The following is a 16,167-nucleotide window of genomic DNA, read 5'->3' as shown; positions in this document are numbered from 1 at the left end:
TTGCCACCTTTCTTGGGACTTTGCTTGTTTTAGCTTCAATATTCGTCATCATTTGGAGATATAAAATGCCAAGAGAATTCACTAAGTATGATTTTAAGATTACCGACGACACAACACAGTTTGCAAACATGGGTGATATGCCAGAAACATCAACTGGATTTCATGATTATGGAGACAATGACAGGAATGTGACGCTAGTTGCATCATTTAATAATGCGGGGTATGATGGAAATGTTGAACCACCAAATGAACAACAACCAGGCAGGCTCGAAACTGGAGGAAATGATGAAATCATACACAAAAATGGGATAGCAAAAGATAGTTCTAACAAGGGAAAGAAAACAAATGGGATAAGTGTAAAGTTAGGAACATAGTTGTTTTTAAAATAAAAGTATTTTTTTATAATTTTTATACACTGTACAATTAACGTGGATTGTCTAAATATACCTTGAAAAAAATAACTGTATATTATAAACTATATATTATTTTGTATTACTGTACACAGTATGATGCGAGAATTAACTTTAGTAGGCTACCTGGTATTAATACTATTATCTCTGTAGGTCAAAGTCTCAAGATGAACTATAAAAAAATATGAAAATAAGTTGTGAATCAAATATTGTCAAAACTATATTGATAGAAAGACATACACCTGTACTGTAATTGAACATCATGTCAGTAGTTTCATGATGTCTATGTCGAATAAACAACAACCTGCTTCTGTAATGAATGCCGGTCAATAACACCACATAACCAGTGGATGTTATTAGACATTTATAAGCGGAGGTCCAAGTGCTGCAGTCATCTTCAAATCCAAGATGATGGCCATTTCTGATTTCTTTGCATAATATAAATGGCATAAGAGGCATTTCTGGTCATTTCTGGACAAAAAGTTCTATTAGACAGAATATATAGCACATAAGAGATCTTCTGATTTTTTTTTTAAACAACCCCCTATAACCAATAATTGAAATATAGTGTTAACCTTATTTGCATATTTTAGGTAATTTGCATATGTTCTAGGGTATGACAATGGTGTGATTTGTGGAATTGTATCTCATCATCATAATGTCTTGCTTTGCTTTTAGCTTATTCAACTTCAAATGATTGCTTGGACTATTAATAGTGAAATTTGATGATTTTATGCAATTCAAATTTGGTATATTCCATATTCCATACTTATTTAATACAAAAAAAATGTAATTATCTAATAAAACCATTACAAAAATCTTAATGAGTTACAGGTTAAAAAAAGTGAAAAATCACTTTAAAAAATGTGTGAACAGCACCCTTAACCTTCATCAAAAAACGTTTTCTAAACTTAACTGGTTATAACTTTTTCCAGCTTTACACAGAAACTTGTAATCTACATATTATTTCATATACTAGAATAGTTTTTGAGAAAATGTGAAAAAAAAATATTTTTATATTTTTCTTGAGGTCATTAAATGGCACAGCCCAAAAAAGATGCTAAAATGTAATATTTTTGGTTCAATAAAAGCTATTTAGTGAAAAGTATTGCACACAATTCATATTCTATTATAAAGATCATCTTAATAGCTATCTTTTAATAAAATACATACAGTATTTATTGGATTTGAGGATGAAAGCAGTAAATTTGCAATGGTACACCTCTGAATTATTTTTCCTGAGGGTTTAGGCTAACTTGGTGTACTAAGTTTGTAGAGAGGCAATGGGCGCTCTCTAAACAAGCTCTTGGACCTCCACTTATTACTGTAAAAGTGCTTCGATCAGTGCGATTTGATTATTTTGTTATTAATTGAATGTATTTTTGTATTATTTACAATTTAAAACAGAAATATGGAAATGCCCGAGGAAGTAAAAAAATATATTGCAAACCGACACTCAAACTTGGGTAATGTTTTGCTGCTGTATATAGACGCGCTACAATTAGATCAACTCATTCACATTGTTACATATTTCATGTTAATCCTATTGCAAAATTATTTAAAGAAATAATAAATGATCTGTTTTTTTTGGTTCTGGTACATTTTGTGATCTTTTAATGGCTTATTTTTATTGATTAAACAATCGATTAACAAGACACCTCATATTGTAAGGTATTTGCATACTGTAAAACCTCGTTTTTATTACTCTTGAGTGGGCTTCGTTTCAAGATGAGCTTTTTTTTTCAAGATTACTTTTGCAAACTAAATGACTCGCGTACCATCTAGGGGTCCCCACAGATGGTTCTCGAATACGGAAGTGTCCCCTTGGGGTATTCAGAAATAAAGACAAAATAACGAATACTGGATACCATAAAGAACAATTAATTGACGTAGACTCAGGAAATTGAGGAGAAATGGAAATTTAACTACGGGGATTGGGCTGCACGGGGTGGTGGTGATGTAACCGCAGTAATAAAGTTGATTGTATTTAGAATCACACTAAATAAATACAGTAAGACATTCGGCGATCGGAAACGCTAGCTCTTATTTAGTAACAAATTAAACTGTAGTCTAACTCTTATTAAGCTAGGGATTATAATAAGACAGTTTGCTAAATAATTATTGCGGTGTTAAAATTCCTGGAAACATTTGTGTGAACAAAACCAGGGCCCATAGCCAGCCCCCCCCCCCCCCCCTCTTTACAGGGACCGCGAACCCCAATCCCGACATGCCCAATACCTCACCCTCATCTCTGAAAATCTTCCAAATACGTGCCCCACAGTACAAAAAGTTCCCTTCCCTGTATGAGCGTACTTCGAGCGGTACGTGTCTGTAAATTTCTAAGAGTTGCAAATGAATTGCCGATTTTCACGTGAAAAATAAATTGTTGGTCCCTGGATGTAACATGATATTGACGCGTGTATCGTACTCATACAGCGAGCTGGGGCACGAACGATTCGTACAAAGGACATCACCAGACAACTGCGTACCTATTATTTAGATCACTGGCAGTCCGTATGCATAAAGTATAGCCTTCCGACGTACACCAGTATTTATGTGTGGCTATGAACTATGTGTATCATCATCATAGAGGATTATTATAGTGAATATTAATATATTGCACTATAATATCTATGGTATAATGTACTGTAGTTTACATTATAGGGGCGGACGCAGGGGTGTTGCCCCAGTTGCCCCAGTTGCCCGGGCAACACCTTTAATTTCATACTAAATATTTTTTTTTGCCACTAAATTAAAATTTAGATCCCATGTCATCATATTTATATTAATCATTAACGTTATAGAAGTTCAGTGTTGCTATATTGAGCAAAACGTTAAATTGTATTATTTTGAAATAAATGCTAAATAAGTCAGTAAAACCACAATTTCCAAAATTCATTTTCATTTATCCACTATAAACTGTACAACCACACTCCGGAAAAGAAAATACGTTCGAAATTTGCAGAAAGAAGCAATTAAACACTGTTATTTCAAAGTTCGGAACGTCCGTAATTATTACGGACGTAGGGAAATGAAGACAAATAGGGTACTACGAATGATGGGGAATCCCCGGCAAAATGCAATGATTATGGAGAAATCAACGACCCATGAAGGGGTTTACCACGAACACACAGTGTGTAGTTGCCTTTCGTATCTTCTTACGCACAAAAGCAATCCAAAGTACCATTTCCGGCCATCTAGGGGTGTCATTTAACAAAAATTCCCTCGCCACAGGCCCCACCGTGGGGGGGGGGGGGGCCTGTGGCGCAAATACTCGGTATCTACGGCCCTCTGAGGACTCTTGGGCAACCCCCTTAAAATAGTCCTGCGACCGCCCCTGCATTAGAACATCCGATTATTTTTGTTCTAGACCACCAGCCGATACGTAGGCCTATTCAACTGTATCAATACCACCTATTTACATTGATATATTTAATTTCCTCTTCACCCACAGTGTGCTTGAACTTGAACGCAAAACAAAATACCGAGTGAATGATCAAACAATCGGCGGTTCCGCACAGAACACACGCGCATCTAACAAACAGCAACAAATGTTCGTTCTTTAAGTAGTCCACGTGTGTGATAAGAGGAACAAAGTATGATCAGTTTGCTCATTGGTAGCAGGGAGGTATATACCTTCTTGTTGGTAGCATGCTGCATGAGAGTGTCTTTTCCGGCCAATTAGAGGTGCCTTTTATCATGAATGTGCGAGAGTACCATTTCCGGCCATCTAGAATTCGCTTCGCCTCAGGCCCCACCCACCATGGGGCCTGAAGGGGGGGCGGGGGTGTCAGTGTCCGAACTCCCCTTGACATATCCTGGCTACGGCCTTGAAAACTGGATCGATTCATGAGTCATGAGTACTGATTTGTTGGGCCGTGATTTATTACGCCTATGGGACCTAGATTAATTTTTTCGAATAAAATGTACGTACCTATCATCAGATACACTTGTCTTGTGTCGTAGGCCTATAACAAATAAGTACTGTAATAGTTACTGAAGTTACTATTACAATCTCGTCAATGAAAACACATATATGCTTATTCACTTATTTATGAACACGCATACTATAAAGTTTCGTTTGTCTGTAAAATGATGTAATCAAGCTGTTTACAGGAGTAATTAAAAACCAAATTGTAGTTGGAGAAAAGAAAATACGAAGCATGTTTATGTTATGTTGCGTTCCGTTATTTTTTCACCATTGACAGCCATTGGAGTGGAGCTGTATCATGGAGGTTGGTGTTTGCCTTCCAATCCCAAGGTTCGGGGTTCAATCCTGACTTGGTGCCATATATGGTTATAAACTCGCACTCTTTCAACTGCACTCCCTAAGCCTCAAATGAGACTTAGGCCTATTATATACTCTACGATAATCATTTGATTTCATAACTTTTTAGTTCATGTTGTATGAGTAGGCGGCCTAATAAAGTTTATTTTGTATTCTTGTTTATGTAACCATGTACACATCAGTAGGCCTAATTCGCTGGTTGGTTGGTAACCGAAAACGTGAGCTATAGCCGCAAAAAACACTCCCAGTTCGATGAATCTTCATTTCTAATCTAAGCATTCGTCGAAATAATGCGCCCTCAATTTACCGAGGAATTTGAAGCTCCAATAATACAGATTGGAATGTTCCATTCATCGCAAATCAATGCATTTGTATAAACGTATATTAAATCTATCAAAATAGTATTTTTTTTAAAAGAAAATCGGCCTGTTTTCAACATTATGATGATGTCTAGCTGGAGAGGCCACCTCAGCTCCACTATGGTGATTGGTGCTGAGGTGAGGGAATTTTAAAATATGGCATCATGGCCGGAAATGGTACGTTTGGGAGTGTGCAATGTTATTTTTTACCTTTAAAAGATTAAATAGAGAATTCCAGTTACATTACACAAAGCATGTTTACGGTAATTGATAATAAATCATTATTTCTTTAATTACCGTATTAAATAGAATATTAATTTTAAAAAGCATCACTTAATGAAGAAAGAACAATAATTAAAACTGTTACAGTACTTCAAAAAGTCGAGCGGCGTATTTTGTAAGAAATATTTTTACATTGTATAAGATATTAATTTCTCACATGACGTCGTCACAGACTGTACGGCGAGTCACATGGGAAAATCCAGTGCGGCCGTGCACATACAAAATACAAACACAATTTTAACCATTTTTTATTTATCTCATTCACCACTTTGCAAAAATAAATGATAATAGGCCTAATGATGATAAATAATTCTGACATCAAAACAATATATTATCAAAGTTACATATTAAACAAAGTTTCGGTTAATTTATCTCATTAAAAACCCTTTTTTATCTGCAGTTAACTACTGCAATATATTTTTCATAAATATTTGTTTTTATTTCACTATGTGTGGTTTCTTTCATCTACGGCAGAGTTAACACAGTATTGTTGCTTTATGTACAGTATATAAATATTGATACCGACAGCTTCACAAACTTATTCCATTTATGATGTTAGATGTTCTTAGTAGTAGGCCTACCCTCACCGGGCCAATATACCGTAAATCTTCTAATTTTAACCCTGGGTTATTATTCTTTGATTGTTTTTTAGGGGGGTTACTATTAGAGTAGTGGGTTACTATTAGGCACTTGAAAATAGTAACCCACCCCAAATATTCCGGTCAGCAAATCATAGCAAAATAATTACAGTACGAATAAACAAATTTGTTTGAACTTTAACTTTATTTTATAAACCCAAAAACACTCAATCCTCCCCCACTCCCGAGATCAACATCTCCTTATTTTAAAAATACGGCTGCGTCTTAAACGACCAGTTTTCATAATGTAATTTTGTCAATAGTTTTTGTGACTCTAATATTAACCCCATGGGTTACTATTAGAGTAGTGGGTTGTTATTATTATAGATTGACTTATAAGATGGGTTACTATAAGGGGGGTTACTATTAGAGTGTGGGTAATTACTATTAGAGTGTGGGTTACTATTAGAGTGTGGGTTATTATTATAGATTGACTTATAAGGTGGGTTTTACTAGAAGGGAGGTTACTATTAGAGTGTGGGTTACTATTAGAGTGTGGGTTACCATATTAGAAGATTTACGGTACATATAGGCCTACGTAATGGATTCGCTAATTTATCTAATTTAATCAACTCCGCATTTAGAAAATAAAATATGTGAATACCCCCCTAAAAAGCGCACCTTGTCATTTGTTGGGATCAGGAGCCCATGGAATCCCAGTGGTTTTAACATGTACCAACAATTTAGGTATACTAGTTTCTGGTGCCTAATTATGATTCCGACAGGGAAATTAAATTCTGGAAAAAAAAATATTATGTCTATTAAAAATCACAATGGATTGAAAGAACTGAACGTTTCCATTCAGCTCGCGCCAATGAATGACATCAAATTCCAAGTAAGGAACCGCAGAGAAAATTACCCACATGATGCGCGTCATCACGTTTTACAATTCACCTATTCACGTGAAAAATAATCTATAAGCTGACGTCACACAACTACCTACGTCAGCAGATCGCTATTATTAGGTGTTTTCGTTTTTACTTCCGGCTGCGATGATGACACACTCTTTACTCAAGCTAGCGACATAGCACAGTCAACCACTGGAAATACAGTGTTTAACACATACAGGAGCTGGTCTCCAGAAGTAACACTCTTCCGGTAAGCATATTCTTCTTTTTCTTATTTCTATAATTTCCACCGGAATCACGACGGAACCAATTAGCGACTTAATGAATACTGTGGTTGGTACCAACTTCTAATACCAATAATAATGTAAGATATTGGCAAAACGACAACGTCGATTCGAGTGCTTTAAAACGGTTACAACAGTGCATTGCGTTCAATCAGAATAACTATATTATTATCAATTTATCTGAGATGATTCCAATGTCTAATGATATTATGTTCTGTTGTGTATGATGATAGATATATATTGACTAGCTATAAGTATAACTACTACTACACACACTTAGTGTACACTATATATTATTTTGTTAAAGTTATGTTATAAAATGTTTGTTCAATAAATATTAGTCCCAATACTACTGTACCATTTTAAACAATTTTAGTGACCTTACTTAGTACATGTACAGTACAAAAACACGAGCAATGTCCGTGTCGAACTTCTTTCTTTGTATGTATGATCACTGACCGCCGAGTAACCGTGTTGGATTATAGTTTCAAATTACATTTCCTGTTGATGTATGTATGCAACGGAACACTAACTGTAAACGGCACAATAGTTATGTAAAATCATGATTATAGGCCCATGGTAAAATCACGTAAAATCATTTAATAAAAAGAACTTAAATCATACCATGCTTTAACACATATTGAACTTAAGAATTAAACTTGGGAGTCTAATAATTATTTGGCTATGTACCGTGCGTACCGATCACGAGCGGATGCTTGCGGCGCCCACGTTTATTAGTCATTGGATGGCCTATTCCATTATCGAATAATACTGCCGATAAATTAGTGTACGTAGTTTGTGTAATGAGACTAAACACACATTATACTTAGAAAAAAAAACAACATATAACAATTCTAAGGAGTTTAAGCCTGTTATTTTCATACACAAAAGCTACAATTGAAAAGATGCCGATTTTAATATATAATTTAATTTAAAAACTAACTAAGTGATGTACCGGATGTGTTTAAGCATATGCTATGAGAGATAAACTGAAGTTGAAGGATATTCGTCCATTGCGTCATTATAACCCTCCCTGGGGACAGTAAATACTACAGTATGTTTTCATATGCACATTGGCATAGGTATAACCATTCTTTTAGTTGATAATTGATTCACTATTTACTTAGTTATAATTAAATAAACTTTACGATCTATTTCATCAGCCAAATACAATTATTAGTGTTCATATTTTTTCTTTACAGATATTTTGTTTTCATCATAATACTTACCTTAACTTCAAATGGATACTGAGGTGACGTCATCCTACACGCCGGCGCACGCCGTGTCACAGCAAAGTAATACAGGTTAGTTAGTGTATACATGGTTTCTTTCGAATTAGCAAATATAAAATAACAATTCAAATTATGTAAAATACCAGAAAAAAGTTAACCTATACAATAAATTTAATTACAGAAAGCAAGCTTAACCCAAAAAAAGAAGTACATGAAAGAAACATGAAAACAGTCAGTGGATATCAAAATGTGAAAATGACGTTCGCGCCGAAACAAAAAAGTAAGCAAGCCTAGTGATACAGTAATGCTTGTTGTTATTTAAACTTGTAAATACTCGTTCACAAACAGTCATGAGAACATGGTTCCAATTTTTCGCCAACAGTATACAGATTGTATAGTATATTTCCTGTTTGTAATTATAACGGAAGTAGCTGTTGGGCTCGATTGACTACGCATTTGTTAATGTTTCTCTTTATTCACAAAGCACTACAATAGTTGTTTTTATATTTTACAAGGAACTACTTTTATTTAAATACTGAAAGCTTGCAAAATTTGATAATTACGATTTTGTAAGGCTAAAATATACCAAAGCTTAAATATTTGTTTAATTTCTTTCCAGCTATGGACACCAACGTTACATTATGGCAATTTCTGTTAGAACTGTTAATGGATCAACACAACGGGACACTTATAACGTGGACGGGTGTAGAAGGAGAATTTAAGCTTCTTAATGCAGAAGAAGTAGCACGCCAATGGGGACTTAAAAAGAATAAGAATAACATGAATTACGACAAACTAAGCCGTGCGCTCCGGTATTACTACGACAAAAATATTATTAAGAAAGTTATGGGCCAAAAGTTCGTATATAAGTTTGTGTCATTTCCAGAAATCGTGAAAACAGAAAACAAAATTCCATTCAAGGTGAAAATGGAAAGTCTAGACATGCACGCAAAGCCACAAAGGACATCAACAGCTGACCGTTTACATGACAGAAAAAGCGATTCTGTTCGACCATCTCAGGTCAGGGAAATGAAATCTACATTTAGTGAACAAAAAACGTCGACCACAGCTCAACTAACCACCTCGGATACAACACAAATGGTCTGGACAACAAGCACTTTGCCAACATTTAAAGTAAATGATGCTCAGAACTCTGTCGTATACAGTCCAACACCAGTCAGCTTAGCACTCCGTAGTGGATACACATCAGAAGCCAAAATGAGCAATGAACCTACGTTAGTGAACAGCTCTGGTAGACCCATGACTTGTACTGGTAGTCTAGCTACAACTATGACAACCTATGCATCAAGAATTAAACCCACACCAATCCAGCTGTCTGTTGATTCGCCCTCGTATTCTGGCATGTATCTCAGTACCCCAGTTACGTCGTATCCTGGTGTAACTCAAGCTACTGGAACACCAATCATGATTGCTAGCCCACTTCTTAGCCAGAACGGTACCCCTCTTTTGCCTCTCAGCTTCTGGAATACTTTAAGTCCCATGACTTTAAGTCCATCCATGAGTACATTGAATACATTCCAATTTCCCACTGTCATTAATGGTCATCATGTGCTCCCCATGCAACCTCTTACGCCCACCGTACTGCTCTCTCCGAGCACAACAAAACCAATAATTGTTTCTTAATTACATTGGTGACTAACACACCACTTGTCGTTTGCGCAAATTGTTGCTTAACCATTTGTTTCGTAACCGTTTGTTTCGTTGTATGAAGTATAATACTGAAGCAGGCTATTCGGATATGTGCATGTTGCTTGTTGATCAAGTTGCTTGTCCGTTTAATTTCTACGAGGGCATCTTAGTAGTGTTCTTTCTAATTTCATATTAAACAAGAGTTTGTTACATGGTTTGATACCAGAAGTGTACATAGTTATGTGTATTAATTTATTTTTTGTTGTAAATTATTTGCTTTTTGTTTCACTGTTGACAATGGAATTTGCATGTCTGTAAGTTACAGTAGTAATTGTAAATATTTTGTGATGACCAGATGTTTACAATATATTGATTAATTGGAATTGTTTACATTAAATGCATGTTACGACTCTAACAGCGTCAGTATAAATGAGATCGGGTATTTTTCTTAAGAGACAAATTCACTATAACGAAATAAATAAATTAAATAATGAAATACATTAGTAGTTGCTATATTTAGGAAAAAATAAAATCGCTGGACGAAGTATTAATTAATTTAAAATAAATAAGTATTATACATTTATACAAGTCGCAGGGCGAAGATATTTTTGTACTGAAAACAACTTTAATGAATTTGACCATTGCTACAAAAGGTCTTTAATATTAGTATGTCATTCCATTTTAAAAACCACCTGGATAATAATTTAACTAAACAATCTTACTGAATTAGGTTGGTAGTTTGTTTAAGAATATTATTTAACGGTCAATTAATTTCTCTCTATTAAGACTCATGTTTTCATAAGAAATCAAATATATTTTACTAAAATTGTAACCCGTGCTGGTCACGCATTTTGTATTAAAGTCATGTTTACTGTAAAGATAGCATTTTCTATGCAAAACGCAGTGGAAACAAGAAAAACGTGAATAAAATTCTATATGCTTACAAAACTGAGTTTTGACTTTCAATATTGAGGACATTTGGGCGTCAGGCGACATGATTTATTTGGATTCACTAATAAGAAAGCAAATGAACAAACTGTCATGACTGGGAGAGGAGTTCCACCTACTGTATCGAAAAGGAAATAATAACCTTTCCGCTTTCAAAAATAAAAACAAGGAATATGTGTTACTACATTCCTCAGCAAATCTTATATACGGTAATACTTCTATGCAAATTACCCTTTTCGTTTAACTTGGACTGTGACATACATACGAAATAAATAAATAAAATAATGAAATACATTAGTAGTTGCTATATTTAGGAAAAAATAAAATCGCTGGACGAAGTATTAATTAATTTAAAATAAATAAGCATTATACATTTATACAAGTCGCAGGGCGAAGATATTTTTGTACTGAAAACAACTTTAATGAATAGAATTAATATTTGCGTTGATTGATTATAATATTAGCGTTTACCGGAAGTACCTTTATCAACGTTCGCATTAATTGAACGTAAACAATTGTATCATATTGTTATCATTACGGTATATTGTTAGACATAGTTGTTATTTCATTTCAGTTATTTATTTGACCAACAAACCATAATATGAAATATACAGAGATGAATTTAATTTGTCAGGAAGTAAATATGATTCGACAGCAGTCCCATGATCTAAACTAAAATTAATTTATAATAATATTTAGACGTGAATATACAACAAAAAAAACCCAAACAATTATTGTATACAAATAAATTAAAGTAAATACGCAAAACAAAAAAGAATTCAAGATAATTATCAAGAATGAACGAGTCAATAGATGATAAAAGACGAAGAAGAGATTCAGTAACAGCTACTTGACGTAATGAGTGCGGTAATTGCGGTTTATATGAGAATGACGACGAAGTACGAGAGACGACTAAAAGTGAGGTGTTCAGTATGTCTAGGATTGATATTCTGGATTCAGTAAAGCCACAAAGACATCTGAAAATGAAGTGAAATAGGATTTTGTTGCGACGGTTTTCAAGAGACATGAGGAAGATGTTAGCATGGTAATGTACGGTAGGCCTATCTCTCCTCTTTTGTAATTACGAATTTCTTGTATAATGTCTTTGGATGCGCTCCATGCGGATTGTCTGGGACTTGGTTTGAGGCATCCAAGCAGGTGGTCCATAGTCAAGAATGGGTACAATTTTTTATTTAACAAGGCCATATACATGGCTGCAGTGGCGTGCTCAAGTTAGTGTTTACCGACCGACCGACCGACCAACCGACCGAAATTGCTGAACATGTTTAAAAATGTTGAAAATGTTTAAAAACATTTATATATTTTTAATTTACACGTGACGTACTTTTGACGTGCTCGTATAACGTAATTTTGAGTTGGAAAGTGAATCAAATATGATGACATTATTATTATTTTTTCGGGCAAAAAGAGTGCGCGTGAAAAAATCCTTAAACGCTTAAAATTGCCTGAAACGTACTCTAATTTCATCGAAAATAAATTTGAAAATTTTGAAAATTTTAAGCGCGCGTACGCATGCGTTATATGCGCTACGCACGTAATTGTATTGCCATATGATGAAATATGACCTGAAATTTATGAGTAGCCTACCAAATTTTATTTAATTGTGATTCATGCTTTTTGAAGATATGATAACAAACGTGATTTCGTTAAATCGTGCGTCGACCGCGTAATCTTTTATTGCGCACTGTGAAAAACATAACCACATCGAGTCCTGGCCATAAGGAATATACTCTGAAAAATTGACTTAGCTAGATGAAACTGATATTAAGACAAGGCCATATACAAGTTAGTGTTTACTTACCGACCGACCAACCGACCGACATAGTGAGCCGTAGAGTCGTAAACAGTAAAGTAGGTTTTGAAGCATTGGTTGGTAGCAACATTCAAAATAAGCCCAGACATTCTGAAAAGTAGTAGTATAAGTTATATGAAATATGTAAATTACAGTGTTGCCATATCCCGAAAAAATAATGATAAAGATAGGCCTATGGCTACTTTGAAAACTTTCGATGGAGTGACAAGGTGTGATTTGAGAATTACTAAACAGTCCTACGCTGGCTATCAGAAATCTGTATCCGAGTAATTGAGGCTAAAACAAGGTCTTTATAGATATTTATTTATTTGCATTACTGTATATGCAAATATTAGGAATAAGGTCAAGGGTCATTTTTCCATAAAATGTTTCATTAGAGCAACAAAGTGCATTCTGAATAAGGCTTTAAAATGTCGTATTTCCGGTCATTTTTTCGTAAAATGTTTTATTAGAGTAAATATAAATATGTACATTCTGAACAAGTTTTGGAAAAATCATCTATCTAGCCTTGGTCTTGGTTTTCGATATGTGGGAACCTGTAATTTCACTCTTTCACACTTTGCATATTGTATGTAACTTGTACTACTAATTTGCATACTTTCGAGGTGAGAGTGTCAAATAGACGACGCAAATGACGTATGATCGTTTTCCATATATTTTTTTATTAAATAATTCAGTGAAATGATCATATAAACGTTTGTTTAATTTAAGTTTTAACATTTTTGGCAGATTTTTCCTCTATAACAGCTACGTGTTTTTGCAGACCGAGATTTCCCTTTTATAAAAAAAACCATGCATTTATAGTCAAATATACAACGCAACAATGACGTATGATCGTTTTCCATTTATTTTTTTATTAAATAATTCAGTGAATTGGTACATCTGTGTTTTTTTAGATTTACTTAACAGTCCTATGTTGGCTATTAGAAACCTGTATCCCAGTCATTTTAGGACAGAACAAAATCTCTTAAAGACATTTTAATTTTATGTATGCAATGTATGCAATATTGAGAAATGTGGTCGAGGGTTAAATGTTGTATTTCTGGTCATTTTTGGTGTAAAATGTTTCATTAGGGCAAATAGAAATATGTACATTCTGAATACGTCTGTGAAATCAACTCTCTAGCATCAGTGCTTTTCGAGATATGGACGACTGTAATTTTACCCCTTATTTGCATGTTTCATATTAATTGGTCTTCAAATGTTCAGAAGGCATGCATTCACATTCAGTCTAAAGGGGCATTAGATGATCAGAAATGCCATTTCTGACCTTTGACCACATACCAGGTCATCTTCATATCTCTGTAAGTATTTTTTATACTATTTAAAAAAAATTATTATTTTTCTTTTTTATGATTTTTTATTTAACCAAATTTTTTATTAGAATGAATTAGGCTAAAAAATATGGTGAACTGGGACAGAATTGTAGGCAAAGGTTTTTCGGTTTTAAATAAATGTATATGTTGTCCTGACCACATACAACAAATCAACCCTCCGTCATCCACCGCCTTCATATGCAAATGAGTCAAAATTAGCTATAAAACCCGTATTTTCACGGTATCTCCTAAACTAATAATCCATTCATTACAATTTTTGTGGCAAACCCTATGTTTTCATACCAAATGAACACACTTTAAATCATTTTCAGTGATCAACGCAATCACGCTTGAGTGATTTTTTCTGTAAATCTTGGTTCAGATAACCGGCTACACTTTCTATTGTTTTTATGAACCACGAACAATATTAACAGATCACTAATGGTGATTATATTTGTAAATTGCATTATATTGACTGAAATGTATGTGTAATGTTAGAGATACAGACGAACTACAGTACTATACATATTGTATACTTTCTAGTCGCCTTCAGTTACTGTAACTGAGTCCTCTACATGATTCCCACAGGTAACGGTACATTCTAATTGTACTAGTTCACAATTACACCTATACCCATGTGTGTTCATTATTTATTTTAGAGGAAATAGTATTTCATTGTAATTAATTGTGAATAAAAAGAGAGGAGATAGGCACCACTGTATATTTTGCAAATTTAAGTTTCTACAACCAGTACTAGAAAATTTGGTTAAATAAAATAGCATAAAAAAGAAAAATAATAATTAAAAAATAGTATTAAAAAAATAATATAATAAGAAATTAATCAAAACAATCAAACCCAAACCCAGCTGTGAATACTGCCACACTGCCTAGTTCCGTGATATCAACAATTATTAGAGCAAATATAAATATTACATCATTCTGAATAAATCAGTGATTTTCCCCTAATTTGCATATCATCGCGATGAGTGACAGAGGTGTGATGCTCAAATTTTGATCTCCTCATCATATGTGACCATTTAAAAAAGAAAAATCTCTGTTTGCAATTTGTTTCACTTTGGGATGTTTTATGTAGATTACCAAGCCCAATTGAGGAGAACCAAAATCGAATATATTTCATTTGACATTTGGGGTTCCAAGGCATGGTTATATTAGCCCTTAGTCCCTTTTTACAGGGTAGGAATACTGATGTACTGTTTCATCGATTTATTTTAATTATGTACAATATAATTTACATATACTGTACATGAGGCATATCAGTTCAATTTATGTTTTAATTTTGGCAGAACGCCAGACCATACAAATTAAATAGTGCATGTTTCTTATCAGATTCACCGATGACACCCACATTTATGTTATAATTCCAACTTTTAATTACCAACTGACCTCTATTGGAAAACAAAGTAAATGTTTCAACGATGTGTGTTTCTGGATGCACGTAAATAAGTTATCTGAATGATGATGCCAAAACTGTTCTCAGCACCTAGATCTAACTCCAGTTTAATGTGGAATTGAAATGGGGGTGTTTTATAATACAGAACATTTTTATAACAATAATAAGCCTTGCATGTTACTACCATTAACAACAGAATATCCTTAAATGTTACTGTACATTACTTGTTTATTGCACTATGACCTATTACAGTACATTCACTTGCACAACATAGAAAAATAACTATTTAGTTACGTATTAAGATTGGAAATTAGTTAAATTTAAATACTTCCAAATGAACTATTTCATCAAATTGTTTACTATAGATAATTCCTTACAAACTCAAATTAATAACTGGTATATATTTTTTACAATACTACAGTTTGTATTTGTCTGAAAATGTCATCTAATTTGTACAATTATCATGTTTATTATTTAAATTTTCTTTTACCACATACTTTTTAAATAATATATACTGTACATACACAAAGCATACACTTCACTTTATAGCAATTTCTAATACATATTCTAATTTCCATCATTTATTGTCAAAATAGTTAGTTAGTAACTTGGTACATGTCTGTAGTGAGAACAGGTAAACGTGTTAGCCTGTTAGTCTAAATTGTTT

The 16,167-nt window shown here is 33.9% G+C and overlaps 2 protein-coding genes across 2 annotated transcripts in view; one reads left to right on the top strand and one right to left on the bottom strand.

Annotated features, from left to right (window-relative positions):
- Positions 1–16,167, bottom strand: part of LOC144855617 (cytosolic 10-formyltetrahydrofolate dehydrogenase-like) — a 122,965-nt gene that overhangs the window by 16,194 nt on the left and 90,604 nt on the right. The window lies entirely within an intron of this gene.
- LOC144855449 (uncharacterized) lies at positions 6,958–10,939 on the top strand. The gene is made up of 5 exons (XM_078713312.1): positions 6,958–7,075; positions 8,312–8,413; positions 8,523–8,621; positions 8,961–10,053; positions 10,087–10,939. The coding sequence occupies exons 2-4, from the start codon at positions 8,350–8,352 to the stop codon at positions 9,983–9,985; spliced, it is 1,188 nt and encodes a 395-aa protein (XP_078569438.1). The 5' UTR covers positions 6,958–7,075; positions 8,312–8,349; the 3' UTR covers positions 9,986–10,053; positions 10,087–10,939.

Source organism: Antedon bifida, chromosome 11 (assembly GCF_963402885.1).
Source record: "Antedon bifida chromosome 11, ecAntBifi1.1, whole genome shotgun sequence".
NCBI classification, from domain to species: domain Eukaryota; kingdom Metazoa; phylum Echinodermata; class Crinoidea; order Comatulida; family Antedonidae; genus Antedon; species Antedon bifida.
The sequence above is the reverse complement of the archived record's forward strand: the minus strand, read 5'-3'. Positions and strand labels throughout refer to the sequence as shown.

Bases quoted from the DNA above. Each gene is read 5' to 3' on its own strand.
- LOC144855449 (XM_078713312.1), top strand. From the start codon at position 8,350: ATGGATACTGAGGTGACGTCATCCTACACGCCGGCGCACGCCGTGTCA. The intron at 8,414-8,522 runs GTTAGTTAGTGT...ATTTAATTACAG, and splicing joins GTCACAGCAAAGTAATACAG to AAAGCAAGCTTAACCCAAAA. The intron at 8,622-8,960 runs GTAAGCAAGCCT...ATTTCTTTCCAG, and splicing joins GTTCGCGCCGAAACAAAAAA to CTATGGACACCAACGTTACA.